Source organism: Diceros bicornis, chromosome 25 (assembly GCF_020826845.1).
Source record: "Diceros bicornis minor isolate mBicDic1 chromosome 25, mDicBic1.mat.cur, whole genome shotgun sequence".
Lineage (NCBI taxonomy): Eukaryota > Metazoa > Chordata > Mammalia > Perissodactyla > Rhinocerotidae > Diceros > Diceros bicornis.
In genome coordinates this window covers 8,210,898-8,224,914 of record NC_080764.1, presented here as the reverse complement: position 1 = coordinate 8,224,914, position 14,017 = coordinate 8,210,898, and the positions used below count along the sequence as shown (strand labels likewise).

The following is a 14,017-nucleotide window of genomic DNA, read 5'->3' as shown; positions in this document are numbered from 1 at the left end:
GTGGGTCCTTGTAGTGAATCCCTGAAGCTGAGGGTGCTCACCCGGCCAGGGATTGGGCTGATTCCTATCAGAAGCCCATTCACACTCCTCTTGCTCCCTGACACCCAGGAGTCAAGACTTCTACATGGACTTAGTCACCAACCAGGGAAGCCAGTGTTGGGTCTGCTTGGGGGACTAGAGAGTAAGCTGTCACCTTCTGAGCCTCAGTATACCTGTCTCTCAAATGGGGTCAAATGTCAGATGAGGCTGGATCAGGTAAGGGTAGGAGCTGGCTCTGGGGAGGCAACTAATGCTTCATCCCTGCCAGGAGCTGATCAGGGGAATCAGGTGGGACTCAAGCCAGGTTGGAGCCATCAGACTGGTTTATTGGACATCAGGGCCCCCGTTGAGGAGCAGGTTGGGCAGTTAGTGTCCCCCTCTAGCGTGGCGTAGCACAGAGCTGGTAGGGGGATGGGTTCACTATGGGTCCAAAGACACCATGGTCGCTGGGGCGGGGCTGCCCAGCGGGCACCGAGAAGCTGAAGCGCTGCAGGAGGCAGGTGAAGAAGAGGAAGAGCTCCATGCGGGCCAGGGGCTCCCCGAGGCATGAGCGGCGGCCTGTGGGTGGGTATGGGGGGTCAGTGAGCCTGGGGACCTGGGCTCCATGCCTACAAGGCTCCCTCAGAAGAGGACAACTAGCCAGGCTCCCCACAGGCACCTGCTGAGAAGGGCATGAAGGCCTCCTGCTTGACAAAGTGGCCCTGGGCGTCCAGAAAGTGCTCGGGGTAGAAGCAGAAGGGGTTTTTCCAGACGGTCTCATCCTTCAGCACTGATGACAAGTTGGTGATGAGTGTCGTCCCCTGGCAGGAGATGCCTGGCATGGGTGGGTCTGGGCTAGGGGTAGCCTAGACCCCTGCCACCAAACATGCATGGGCCACACACTCTGCCTGGCACACGCCTGGACTCTTTCAAGTCAATCTCAGTCCAAGAAGCTTCTCGGCATGTTCCTTGTCCCCATGGCAGGGCCAAGTGATGTGTCTCCCATGGGCAACCTCACTGACACCTGTCCCTGTATGCAGGGCTCCTCCAACACACTGGGGCACAATTTAGTTTTTGTTACTGCCCCGCGGACTAGGACAGGGCCAGCCCTGCCTCTACTTCATCCCTACAACCCACCAGGCTAGAAAGTGGGTGCTTGTGGAAATGACGATTAGGTGGCCTGGGTTCCAGTCCTGGTCACACCTGGCAATGGCCATGCAGGGGCCACCAGGGGGCAGATGGAGCTGAGCTGGGGTGAGGAGGAGTGCAGGCCTACCTTGGGGATCAGGAAGCCCTGCACTTCAGTGTCGCGGGATGTCATGTGGGGTGCACCCAATGGGATGATGTCCCCAAAGCGCTGCACCTCATGGACCACGGCCATGGTGAAGGGCATGTGGGCCTGGTCCCCCATCTCTGGTCGCCGCGCCTGGCCAATCACCTCATCGATCTCCTGTTGGACACGGCCTGGACAGACAAGCGTCCCCACAGTGGTCAGAACCCAGGGGGCTGGACCCCGACCTCCTCCTGACTCCTGTGCAGGGGCTGTGCCCATGTGGAGGAGGAGGTCACTCTGACCCCTGAGCCAGGGCCCAGCCTCTGCTCAGAGCTCCTGGTGGCCAATGCAAGCTCAGGGCCCCAGCCTGTCCCTCTTCCTCCCTGGCCCATCCCACCAGGCCCCCAGGCTGGGCTCACGCTGCACATCCGGGTGCAGGATCATGAGCAGGAGGGCCCAGGCCAGCGTGGTCGAGGTGGTCACCATCCCAGCGGTGAACAGGTCAGACACCACCAGGCGCAGGTTCTCATCATTGAAGCTGCTCTCGGGGTTCCCCTTGGCCTGGGCCATGCAGAGAGGGTGCGCTCAGGGGCAGAGGGAGGAAAGCCCCAAATGGTGTCCCACTGCACCCATCATCCTGGGTGACTGATCACTGGGTGATACATTGGCCTCACCTAGCCCAGGCTCCTCTCAAGGGCCCTCAACCCACAACCTCTGTCCTTGTCCCTGGCAGCTCACCTTCTCCACCTCATCCAGGAAGGCGTCAGTCAGGTCTCGAGGAGGCTGGGCTGGGTCCCGGGTCATCCTGTGCTCAGCAACCAGCTCATCCAACAGGGCCATGAAGGCCCTATGCCCCGGAAAAACTTTGGCGACCACCCCCGGGATGTGCAGGAGCACAGGGATCGCATTCAGCACCTGTTTGGGCCACAAATGTGGGGTCCTGGGTCCTCCCTGTGCTCAGGTGTTCACCTTGGCCAGTCAGGTCCCAGCTGCTTCCAGGTGGACTCCATGGATCTGGTTCCTCCCTAAGTTCTGACCGTGACCCTCTCTCATGGCCTGGGCCCCAGAAGGATAAACTTAAAATCTACATCTCTTGAGTTCTGGTGGCTTCCAATGAAGCAGGTACAGGTTCCTTAGCCCTCTCCTGGGGTCTGGGGACCCAACACCCCTCTAGACAAATCCTCCTCCACGGAGGCCCATTGTAAGGCGCAGGCCTCCTCCATGAAGCTCGCCTGCCGGGCTCCTTATCATCCTCTACCCCGCACCTGGGTCAAGAAGCCGGAGTTTTCCTTCTCTACTTCCTCCATTACGTCCAATATCTTGAGATAGCGCGGGTCGTTGTACTCGAAGCGGCGCCCGAAGGTGAGGGAGGCGATCACATTGCTCACTGCTTTATTCAGGAGGGCGTTGGGGCTAAAGGGGCGTCCTGGGAGGGGACGGTGCAGGTCAGGGGGTCGCCTCCATGTCCTCTTCCCCAGCCTCCATCCCTGTCTCCTGTCCCTCAGCCCAGCACTCACCGGCCTGGTCTGCGAAGGCGGCGCAGAGGCACGAGGCCTCCTCGGTCACCCACTCCTCCAGTGACTTCTTGCCCAGGCCGAAGTTGCGCAGGGTGGACACGGAGAAGCGTCGCTGATCCCGCCACGCGCGCCCATAGCGGGCCAGGATCACTCCTAGGGGCGGGGAGGGCACGTGGGAGTGGCTCTGGTGTCCCCTGGCCCTTCCTCTCTGGGAACAACTTGCTCGCCAGCTCGCCTGCCCTCCCCCACCTACTGGACAGGTCCCGGCCTCGCCCAGCGCGGTACTCTCAGAGTCACGCCCCCATTGATAAAGGCCACGCCCTCTGCCCTTGATCACTGAGTCCTGCCCTCTTCGGTGAAGGCCCCGCCCCTACTCACACAGGTCCCGCGCTGTTCCATCCACTCTAATGTCGTTCTCCTGCCCACCAAATCCCGCCCAATTTAGACTTCCTTCTGGCTGGGGACAGGTCCCACTGTCCGTCCGCCCACATTGCTCACCCCCTCCTCCCACTGCGGGCAGGTTTTGGCCCCACTCTTAGCTCTGCCCCCCGCTTCATCTTCCAGTCAGGGAAGGTCTCGGCCCGCCCCTGCCCCGTCCACACTGACTCCGTCTTCCTCATTCCCACCACCCAGACGTCCCCTTCCTGCTTGCAGTGGCCTGGGGCCCGCCCGCATCCCCCTCCCCACCCTTGGCACAGGCTCTTTCCTCCACCTGAGGCCCCTTACAAATTCGCTGACTCTTCCCTCCACCGCAGGTGCACCAGCCTGCCTCCGCCAGGCCCTGTGGGGTCTCGTCACTGAGGGCCCAGTCCCCGCGGGGCAGCGCTCTGCCCCTCCTCCGCTTGCCTTCCGCCTGCGGTCCAAAGCCCAGGTGCTGGAACATGGGCACAGGTGGGCGGTCGGAGGTGTCCTCGCTGCGGTACACCAGCGCCTCTCGAATGGCCACCAGCCCATTGAGCACGACCACTGGCGTCCAGGCCAGCTGCAGGCTGAACACATCCCCGAAGCGGTGCCGAAGCTGCAGGCCGAGGGTCAAGGGGATTCGACAAGTCCTGCCCCACCCCAGGTAACAGGGCCCAGTCTCCTGGCTCTAGACCCAAGAGACCCCTGGACCACCAGTAACCTGTGGGTGCAAAGAATCTATCCTGCCGTATGATGCTGCGGTCACAACTGGTATGGTCGAGGACCCTGTGTTGTATCAGACCACCCAGCTATGACTTTGCAAAGGTCACCAAAATTAGTAGGCCAAGTTAGCATCCCATTTTACAGGTGAAGAAACTGAGGTTCACAAAGGTGAGCAGTGAGGCCCAAGGTCTCACAGCAGCAAAAGTTTGAACCTGGTCATTGCCACCTCTCAACCTCCATTTCCTGATTAAATGGGGCTCATGACCAGACTCTCCTCCCCCAATCTCAAGACCTTTTCTCCTGATGTCCTCAGAAGGGACTCAGGCTCACATAACTTAAGCTCTGTCCAAGTGGATCCCAAACCCTCTGCCAAGTCCCACCCCCTCCAGGCCTTTGTCCTCTCTGACCTTTGATTGGAAAATTCATACTGTCCTCCAGGCCCTGCACAGATGCCCTCCCCCAGGAGGCCTCTCAAACCTGCCTCCTCCTTTCCCCCCAGCTCCCTGTTCAGCCTGTGGCTTCACCACCACCCACTGTCTGCTGCTAGGTGGGTCCCCAGGGCTTCTGTGCCCACCCCCCACCTTCTTCACCTGAGTAAAGGAGCAACGCCTGTCCAGGGAGTCCACCTGCAGCAGGTTGCCCAGCCCAGGCAGGGGCATGGGGCCTGGTGGGTAGCGTGGGGCCCAGCGTTGTCGCCGGTGCAACAGGTCCACCAGGAGCAGGAAGACAGCCACGGCCACGGCCAGGGGCCCCAATGTCTCCCCGGTCAGCAGCCCCATGGCTGCCTCAGTGGGCACTGGGCTCCTCTGGACACACAGGCACCCCTCACCACACCAGGACCTAGGACCAGGCCAGGCAGGTCACTCTCACCAACCCTGCGGGCTCGACCAACCTGGGCCCTCTTTATAAAGGGAGCTGAGATTGGTCTTTGCCCTTTACACTGAACCTACCTGTTGGGATGGCTGTATTGCCATAGAATGCAGGGAGGGGCCAGGGAAGGTCAGTGCAGGGGTGGCCACAGAAGTCCTGTCCCTGCCGTCCTCTCCAGGTGCATATCCTGGGTGGGGGAGGGAGAAAAGGGAAGTCCCCACCCCCATCCTGACTCTGCAGCATTGTACAGGCTCCGAGGAAGAAGCAGGGTCTTTGGACTTGATCCTGCCACCCAGCTGTCACATTAGCCTCGCATTCCCTAATGTCACAGCCTTGTCCTTGGAACACATTCTTGCCTTCCCATATCTCACCTGCCTCCTCCTGCTGACCTTCACCTCCCAGGTTTGTTATGGGCACTTGCTGTAGGGAGGTCACAACGACCAGAGGCACCACAGGGGGGATGGTGGTGGGATGAAGTTCTCCGTGTCCCTCACTTCACACTAGTACACTCAGCACACACAGACACAGATCACACACTCACAAGTGACTCACACATTCAGACACTACCCACATGCTCATGGACTGACACACAGCACATGCATACACACACATCTACACACCCACAAAACCTCATATAGACACACATTAATACATGCACCACTTACACACACACAAGCAGACCCTGCACCAGGGCACCCAGTTCTCATGGGTTGCCAGGACGGAAACCCCTGTTCTTGCGACCTGGAGGCTGCTGGCAGTGATGCTGAGGACCCTTCCCAGGCTGGCTGCTGGCTCAGCTTCCTCTGTTTGTGCTTTGTCATGGCCATTGACCTTTGAATCGGGGAAGGCGGTTGGCGAGAGGGGGGCAGGGATGCGGTTGATGCAGCAGGGCTGTTTCAGAGCTCCCCAGTCACCCAACCAGCCAGTTTGGAGGCCAGGAGACATTCTCTTAAGTTTGTTGCAAGTTGGTCCTTGACCTCCTAGCTCTGGAGGCCACCCAGGTGATGAATCTCCTTGTGCCTGAGTCCACTTTCTTGACTCAGAGAATTGTGAGGTGGGCACTCGCCCTTGTTGACTGAGCTGCCAGGAAGCTCAGGGTACTAGAGTGGCTTAGCATAGGATGTGACTCTGTCCCCAGAGGAGGGGGCCTGCTTCCTCCTCCTCATTATCATTTGTCCTTGAACATCAGCTGCTCAAGCTCTTACTGGAAGACAAGGGGAAGGAAAGCAAGTGGGGACGATGTGATGTATTTACACCCTCACAGGCCTGCTGAGGATCACAAGGAATGGATTCTCGGGCCTCCCCCTTTGCCGGCCTCCTCCCTCTCCCTGGTCCAGGTCCCCCCTGCTGGAGCCCCATCCCTTCCACCCCTGACTCTGTGGTCCCTCAAGGAAAGATGCAAACCTCAGCACTATCCTGTGCCAGTGTAGTGCCTCCCGGCTGGAATTGTGGCTCCCAGGCCCTCCCTCTTGCTCAGCCTCTTGCCCCCTCCAAGCAGGGGAGACACCACACCATGCCAGGGCAGGGCCACTGCCCACCGGCCTCAGCACCCTCCTTCTTCAGGAAGAAAAGGGGTGGGATTTGAGGCTAAGTTTTTAAATCAGTGAAGCTGATGGGAACTCTGAGACCAAAATCCACTCAAATGGGAAGGCTCAGGAGCCCAGAGGGTGGGGAAGGGGCATTTCCTGGCAGGGACTCCTCACCTGGTATGTGAGGCAAGCTCTCATTCTGGAAACAGCTGGAGAATTCTCTCCCCCAGCTGAAGCAGGGCCTGCAGGAGGCACTCCACAACCCCGTGTCCCCGCAGTTCTCTCCCTCACTCACTCCCCAACAGTAAGAGGACCAGCTTCTTCCCAGGGTGCCTCTGGACATCCCCCACTCAGAGATGACCACCCAGAGATGACTCCCCGGGGCTGTGGCCTCTTGGTATTGGCTTTCAACATTTGCAATTCCTGCTTGGCTTGTGAAATCTGCTCCTTCTGTTCTGAATTCCCACATCCCCTCTCTCCTCCTAGGACCAGAGGGTGTATCTTGCTGGGGTCCAGCTAGGCCTTCCTCAATTTACCTGGCCTTCCATGCATCTTGCCTTGGTCAGGCCTTGGATTCTGTTCCACCCCCATTGGTCAGATCATCATGTGCTGGGTGCTGGGCTGGGCACTCACAGTCTCGGGGGAAGACGATGGTGGGCCCTTGTTCTTCAGTGCTCATGACCAAGAGGAGGAGTGTGAAGGCAGAGAGCTGACAGCCCAGGCCAGCAGTGTGGGGACAGCTTTGAGGTGGGTGGGAACACTGTCCCAGGCTGGAGCAGGACTTTCTGGGAAGAGTTCCTGGAGGACTTTGACTGGCTGGCACTGCAAGCCGAGGTGACCTGTCAGCAGGACCAAAGGGCCACTGCAAAGTCCTGTGCAGCGGGGTGAGGGGCAGCAGGAGGGAAGCAGCTTCACCAATCTGGCCGAGGACTGGACTGTGGGGAACTGGATCCCTCTGCCTCAGGGAGACTAGGAGACCAGCTTTGAGGCCACTCAACAGACCAAGAGAATAAGACCCATAGGCACCTGGAGATTTCCCAGATCCAGCCTGTGTTCTCTCATTGGCCTCAGTTGAATGTCCTGTCCTGTGGGCAGCAACTTTCTACCCAGGACTCTCAGAGAATCAAGTGGTGTCAGCGGGAGGCAGGATGGACCAAGTGTTGGTTGCACAGTGACCCTGGATAAACTGTGTTTATCAACCCTTTGTTTTGGATGTGTCACGCCCTCCCATCAGTCACCCTAATGAAGTTATGAAGGGCAGGGACAGACACGCCTGTAATTCAGGCAGAGCCCCTGATACTAGGGGCCAGTTTTCCAGGACAGAGCAGCCTTGAGGAAACCTCATGGGTACAACGAGCACACAGTACAATCGTGAGGCTGGTGGCATTTGCTATCATTGTGCAATTGCAGCTTCCATTGATCAGGGAATCCCGTGCCAGGCTCTGCTGCTCACTCCACGTGTCCTCTGCACAGCCCTGTAAGGCAGGTGGCTTCATGGTCCCCAAGGCATGGCGGAGACTGAGTCTCAGGGGACATGTCAGGAGGTCAAATTCACAGAGCAGCATTTGAGTCCATCTCAAAATGCATGCTCTGAGCTGCTGCTCTACGTGTAAGTTACTGAGATTTCTTATTTTAGAAATACACTCAGCCCGCCCTAGCGGCTCTTCTGCTCTGGTGAAGCTGCTGGGGTGGAGGGGTGAGCACCTCCAGAGACCACGCATGTTACAGTACAGGTGTTCACCCGCACAAAGAAGGGTCCTCTGAACACTGGGATCTGGGACTTAAAAGTCTAGGGGCGACGTCAGCACGATGGCAGAGCAGGAAGTGCCCCGGCCCTGGTCCCCCAAGCACCAAGAAGCAGCCCTGGGTCCCCTACTGGATGCGGAGCAAACGCTGGGAGAGAGCCCTAGAAAGCAGATAGAGAGCTGCGGCCCCAGCCAGGGAGCTAGGAAAGTTGGTGGCATTTGGCTCCCCTTGCCCCTCCCCCTGCAGCATGGAGCACCTGGGGAGGAAAGCCCCCAATTCCCGCTCCTCCCTGGGGACAGAAAGGAAGAGTGGAAGCTGCGTGTAGCTTGTGGGGCCGCGGGCCTGGCCGCCTCACCTGACTCGCAGTGCAGACCCGCCCAGCACAGCGCTGGGATCCAGGAGGAGGCCCCGGCAGGGCGGCCACGGCTGCAGTTCCGCAGGCGGGTGCCTGGGGGGCATCAGAGGACGTGGCCAAGGAGGTAACAGGGGCAGGAGGGGAGCTGGGCAGGGCCCGTCTCTCTGAGATGGTTTCTGGGTACAGGGCTCGGGCTTGAAGTTCTGGAGACCTGTTGTACAACAGTGTGAACATACTTCACACTGCTGAACTGTACCCTTACTCGTTGAGATTACAAATGCATTTTTTTAACCTCCATTTAAAAATTACTAAAAATAATACATCTCCACGCCACACCTATTAGAGTAGTCAAATCCAGAACATTGAGCACACGGAATGCTGGAAGGACGTGGAGCAACAGGCGGTCTCATACATTGCTGGCGAGAATGCACAATGGCACAGCCACTGTGGAAGGCAGTTTGGGGGTTCCTTACAAAACTCAACATTCTTACCATGTGATCCAGCAATCACGCTCCTTGATATTGACTCAAAGGAGTTGAGAACTTATGTCCACACAATAGCCTGCACAGGGATGTTCACAGCAGCTTTGTTCATAATTGCCAAACCTCGGAAACAACCAAGATGCCTTTCAGTAGATGAATGGATAAACTGTGGTACATCCTGACAATGCAGTTTTCTTCAGCACTCAAAAGAAAGGAGCCATTAAGCCATGAAAAGCCATGGATGAACCTTAAATCCCTATCACCTAGTGAAAGAAGGCAATCTGAAAAGGGTACATACTGTATGATTCCACCTATATGACATTCTGGAAAAGGCAAAATTTTGTCAGGGTCTGGGAGGGAATAGGTAGAGCACAGAGGATTTTTAGGACAGTGACTTCTCTGTATGATCTTGAAATGGTGCATATATGTCAGTATAAATTTGTCCAAACCCATAGAATGTACAACAGCAAGAGTGAACCTTGATGTAAACTGTGGACTCTGGGTGATGATGATGTGTGGATGTGGGTCCCGGCCCCACCTCCGGCCCCCATTCACGCAGTGCCATCCCCTTTGACACAGTTCCCACCCTCTGCACCTGCTCAGACAGTCCTGCCTCTTTGGGTCAGGCCCACCTCTGCCAACTCCCCCATGCCTTTTCCTCCTCCACCCCAATCGCACCCACTGTGACCACTCTTCCAACTGAGGACAGGTCCCAGCCCTGCTCCCTGTGATTTCTTACAGAGTCCCGCCCCCTTTGTTACAGGACCTGGTCTCTGACTGGCCCACACTCCTCCTGCCCCAGCCCTAGTACAGGCTCCTTCCTCCATGCCCTGGGCCCACCATTCGCTAGCCTTTCCCTCTACCCCATGTTTGAGACCTGTGCAAGTTAGGCTTGGCCAGGTTAGGGTCACTGTGCACCCCAGTCCCAGCCTGGATGCAGTGTGCCCCTCTTCTGCTTGCCCTGGGCAGGGCCCAAAGCCCAGGTGCTCCAAGATGGGAGCAGGTGGGTGGTCGGAGGTGTCCTCGCTGCAGTACACCAGCGCCTCGCGCATGGCCGACAGCCCAGTGAGTATGACCACAGGCGTCCAGGGCAGCTGCATGCTGAACACGTCCCTAAAGTGGCACCGCAGCTGCACACCCAGAGTGGAGTGCTATTGTCAAGCCCAGTCCCCGCCAGGCTGCTGACAGGTCTCATGGCGCTAACCATAGGGGACACACAGGCCCCCAGGAATACGGGGTCAAGGACTCTGTCTAGCCTCATGACGCCGGGGGTCACATCCTCTATAGTTGAGGACCTCATGTGGATCAGAGCACACAGCTATGACTTTGCAGAAGTCACCAACATTGTCAGTAGGTTAAGTTGCAATTCCATTTTATAGGTGAAGAAACTGAGGTTCATAGAGGTGAGCAGTGAGGCCCAAGGTGTCACAACAGCAAAGACTTGAACCTGGTCACTGTCCCCTCTCAACCTCCATTTCCTGATATAAATGGGGCTCATGACCAGACTCCTCTCCCCCAATCTCAAGACCATTCCTCCAAATTTTCTCACAAGGAACTCAGGCTCACACAACTTAAGCTCTGTCCCACTGGATCCCAAACCCACTGCCAAGTCCAAACCCCTCCAGGCCTTTTCCCTCTCTGACCTTTGATTGGAAAATTCAAGCTGTCTCCCAGGCCCTGCACAGACGCCCTCCCCCAGGAGGCCTCTCAAACCTGACTCCTCCTCTTCACCCAGCTCCCTGTCCAGCCTGTGGCTTCACCACCACCAACAGTAAGCTGCTAGGTGTGTCCCCAGGACCTCTGTGCCCACCCCCACCTTCCTCATCTGAGTAAAGCAGGAAAGCAAGTCCTGGAAGTCCACCTGCAGCTGGTTGCCCAGCCCAGGGAGGGGCATGGGGCCTAGTGGGTAGCGTTGGGCCCAGCGTTGGCACTGGTGCATCAGGTCCACCAGGAGCAGGAAGATGGCCAGGGCCACAGCCAGGGATCCCAGTGTTTCCCCACTCAGCAGCTCCATGGCTTCCTCAGTGGGCACTGGGCTCCTCTGGACACAGTGGCACCCCTCCAGGGTGGCCCCCCTCCCTGACACCACACCAGGCACCTTGGACCAGGCCAGGCAGGGCACTCTCGCCAACCCTGAGGGCTCGACCAGCCTGGGCCCTCTTTGCAAAGGGAGCTGAGACTGGCCTTTGCCCTCTTCCCTGAGCCAAACGTTTAGGATGACTGTTCTGCCAGAGGCTGCAGGAGGGCCCAGGGAAGGTCAGTGCAGGGGTAGTACAGAAGTCCTGTCCCTGCTGCCCTCTCCAGGTGCTTACACTGGGTAGGGGATATGGGGAGACAAGTTATCCCCACCCTCAGCCCTACTCCTCAGCATTGTACAGGCTCCAAGGAGGAAGCAGGGGTCTTTGGACTTGATCCTGCCACCACCTGCCACATTAGGTCACACTCCCTAATGTGGTCACAATCTCATCTCCAGAACATGTCCTTGTCTTCCCATTTCTCACCTGCCTCCTCCTGAGATGCCTTCACCTGGGAGGTCATTGGCATTTGCCTGATGATGAAAGGAACCACGCCTGTAGGGGGTGGCAGGAAGACAGAGAGGCTGAGGGTCTCCATTTGTCCCCTTCACCTCACACTGCACACTTGACACGCTGTTATGAGAGGTTTGGGGATTTGATCGGAGACGTAAAAGACACTTTCCACTCCAAACAAATGGACCGAAGGTATATTTTATTATATAGAGGATAGTAAAGGCGATAGTCTGCAAACAGATCTAGATAGGTCAAGTACTAGAAGGGAAAAAACATCAGCCCGACTGGAAAGGGAAAACACCCACATCGGCTGAAGAGAAAATGACACAAATCAACCGGAAAGAGAAACACCAGGTTGACCAAAAAGAGAACACATCAAATCAATTACTTCACATCAAATCAGTTATTCACAACATCCACGCCCCACTGCCGGGAGAGCCCTGTCAATCGACGCGGCTGGGCAAGGATCACACGTCCTGGGCAAGGTGTCCCTTCCACAGGTGGAACTCTCACCAGGGCTCAGTTTTTAGCAGTTTTTATACCATCAGTAATTTTCAGAGTAAGCAATTACAGAGTTTGCAGAGCAAGCATTTAGTGTTCCCATGCACAAAATGGTTATCAGCGGCGTACGTGCACTGAGCCCCCTGGCTAACATCCCGGCCCAGTAGTTGTGTACGTGCATTGTTTTTTTTGGTTATCGTCCCAGCCCGGCACAGATGGCCAGTCCATCCCGTGCTACGACGCTCCAAGAGCCTTGAAATGTTACAACTTGCAACTCCCTCCGTGAGAGAAAGGCCAGTTCCCGGGAAAAGGCCAATTCCCACCACACAGAAAGCAGCTTTTTATATATATTTTTTGTGCTGGTGGCTGTAGGTCAATGGAGCGGCCAAACATGGCTGTACTCATGTCAAGACATATTTGGCCGTGGCCGTCTCCATTAACCATAAGACACCATACGCATAGACAATGAACTTTGTACACAAGTACATAAGGCACATCTAAGAATCTAAAATCTAATGACTACAATAATTATAAAACTATCTCGCAATAAAGGACCCAAACCCCAAGGTAACCAATCAAATAACCCCTTAGAATATGAAATGTTATTAACTTGATCTTGCATATCACGTACAGCATCAAAGATAACATTTGATAAGGTAACACTTAGGCCTAACAAATTAGTTTGCAGAAGTCTAGATCAGCCCCCATCACGGAGGGTAACAGAAGGTGGGGTAATAGAGAAATTATAACTAGTTTTGCGTGACTGATCAGATATAGGCTTATACCGAGAGATTGCTTGATGTTTTTGAGACCAAATTTTTTGGCCATTCATAGTCTAGGTTATAGGTCCCACTGGTGTAGAACAGTTGGTCCAGCAGTGCAGGGTCAAAGGTTGTCTTATGGAGACATTAGTTGGCATGTAGGTCTGTAGCAGACATGGAAGTGCAGCACAGCATAGCAAACACAGTAGGAATATCTATTTACGCAAAGAAACAGAATTTTTAGGAACATGATATAATTGTTCATTTCCTGGATACATAACTATGAGCGTTGTAGTGGGCCCTTGGGCCACTATTTTTGCGGCACGCGGAGCCGCATTGGGTGGATGTGTCACCCACACCTTTGCTCCAGGTTTCCATCCATCTGTAGACCCAAATCTTTGCATTCCTCTTTTAGTTAATTCATTTGGAGGTTGTCTTTGTGACACATTTGGAGTCAGGAGGGGAAGCACCAATAATTGTCCCACTCGTTCCCCAGACTCTACAGTTAGTACTGTGTCACTACTATTATATAATATAAATTTTATTTTTCTTTGATAATCTGGATCAATAACTCCTCCCAGTATATCAATACCTTTTGCTGCCAGTCCAGAGCATCCTTTTAACAAACCAAAGGTATTTTTGGGAAATTGTACCCCTATCCCAGTAGGGACTATAGACTGCTTCTTAGGGGGCAATTGAATAGAATGAACAGTAGATAAATCCAATACAGCCGCTTCGGCCGTGGCACGAAAAGGCGGTTTAGCAGACTGCGTCAGGGGCCAATAGGTTAAGGTCATAAGCTCATGGGTGGCGGCTGCCACTTCTGTAATCTTTGCTGGTAACAACCTTGACAGAGGAGTCTCATTAGGGCCTAGTGGCCTGTTATTTAACACATTTAGAGCAGTACTTAGATGGTTGTGCCACCCCTTTAATGAGCCATGACCAAGTTTTTTTAATTGTTGTTTAAGCAATCTGTTCATTTGTTCTATGAGGCCTGCAGCTTGGGGGTAATAAGGTATATGATAAATCTATTTTATATAATTTTTTTTGGTATAGGTTTGAATCAACTTACCTGTAAAGTGGGAACCATTGTCACTCTAAATTTGTCTTGGTGTTCTATAATATAACTTGATTATATCTAATAATTTTATGGCACTCTGTTGGGTGGCCACTTTAGCTGGCATAGCCAATAAATAACCAGAATATGTATCAACAGCAGTGCAGGCATAAGTATAGCCACAAGAATTTGGCAATGGTCTAATAAAATCTATTTGCCATGTAGGCGGGAAATAATCTCTTTTGGATATGACCT

The 14,017-nt window shown here is 55.2% G+C and overlaps 2 protein-coding genes across 3 annotated transcripts; both read right to left on the bottom strand.

Moving 5' to 3' along the window:
- Positions 1-221: 221 nt before the first annotated feature.
- LOC131421534 (cytochrome P450 2D14-like) lies at positions 222-4,787 on the bottom strand. Of its 2 annotated transcripts, none has more exons than XM_058568225.1 (9): positions 4,524-4,787; positions 3,655-3,826; positions 2,809-2,961; positions 2,557-2,717; positions 2,030-2,206; positions 1,711-1,852; positions 1,295-1,539; positions 698-839; positions 222-597 (listed from the first exon to the last, which is right to left on the bottom strand). In XM_058568225.1, the coding sequence occupies exons 1-9, from the start codon at positions 4,710-4,712 to the stop codon at positions 419-421; spliced, it is 1,560 nt and encodes a 519-aa protein (XP_058424208.1). In that variant the 5' UTR covers positions 4,713-4,787; the 3' UTR covers positions 222-418. The 2 variants fall into 2 exon arrangements, with proteins under 2 accessions (XP_058424208.1, XP_058424209.1); XM_058568226.1 differs by having other exon boundaries at positions 227-597; positions 1,295-1,482; positions 4,524-4,786.
- Positions 4,788-6,894: 2,107 nt separating this feature from the next.
- LOC131421416 (cytochrome P450 2D14-like) lies at positions 6,895-10,929 on the bottom strand. The gene is made up of 4 exons (XM_058567988.1): positions 10,732-10,929; positions 9,876-10,045; positions 8,434-8,526; positions 6,895-7,006 (listed from the first exon to the last, which is right to left on the bottom strand). The coding sequence occupies exons 1-4, from the start codon at positions 10,927-10,929 to the stop codon at positions 6,895-6,897; spliced, it is 573 nt and encodes a 190-aa protein (XP_058423971.1).
- Between the last annotated feature and the right edge of the window lie 3,088 nt (positions 10,930-14,017).

What these genes read in the sequence shown, in the direction of transcription:
- LOC131421534 (XM_058568225.1), bottom strand. Translation starts at nt 4,712, where the DNA reads ATGGGGCTGCTGACCGGGGAGACATTGGGGCCCCTGGCCGTGGCCGTG. An exon ending in GGCGTTGCTCCTTTACTCAG is followed by an intron (nt 3,827 to 4,523) that starts GTGAAGAAGGTG and finishes CTCGGCCTGCAG; the next exon opens with CTTCGGCACCGCTTCGGGGA. An exon ending in AGGGCTTCCTGATCCCCAAG is followed by an intron (nt 840 to 1,294) that starts GTAGGCCTGCAC and finishes ATCTCCTGCCAG; the next exon opens with GGGACGACACTCATCACCAA.
- LOC131421416 (XM_058567988.1), bottom strand. Translation starts at nt 10,929, where the DNA reads ATGGAGCTGCTGAGTGGGGAAACACTGGGATCCCTGGCTGTGGCCCTG. An exon ending in GGCTTTGGGCCCTGCCCAGG is followed by an intron (nt 8,527 to 9,875) that starts GCAAGCAGAAGA and finishes GATGCCCCCCAG; the next exon opens with GCACCCGCCTGCGGAACTGC. An exon ending in GGGTCTGCACTGCGAGTCAG is followed by an intron (nt 7,007 to 8,433) that starts GTGAGGCGGCCA and finishes CTTGGTCATGAG; the next exon opens with CACTGAAGAACAAGGGCCCA.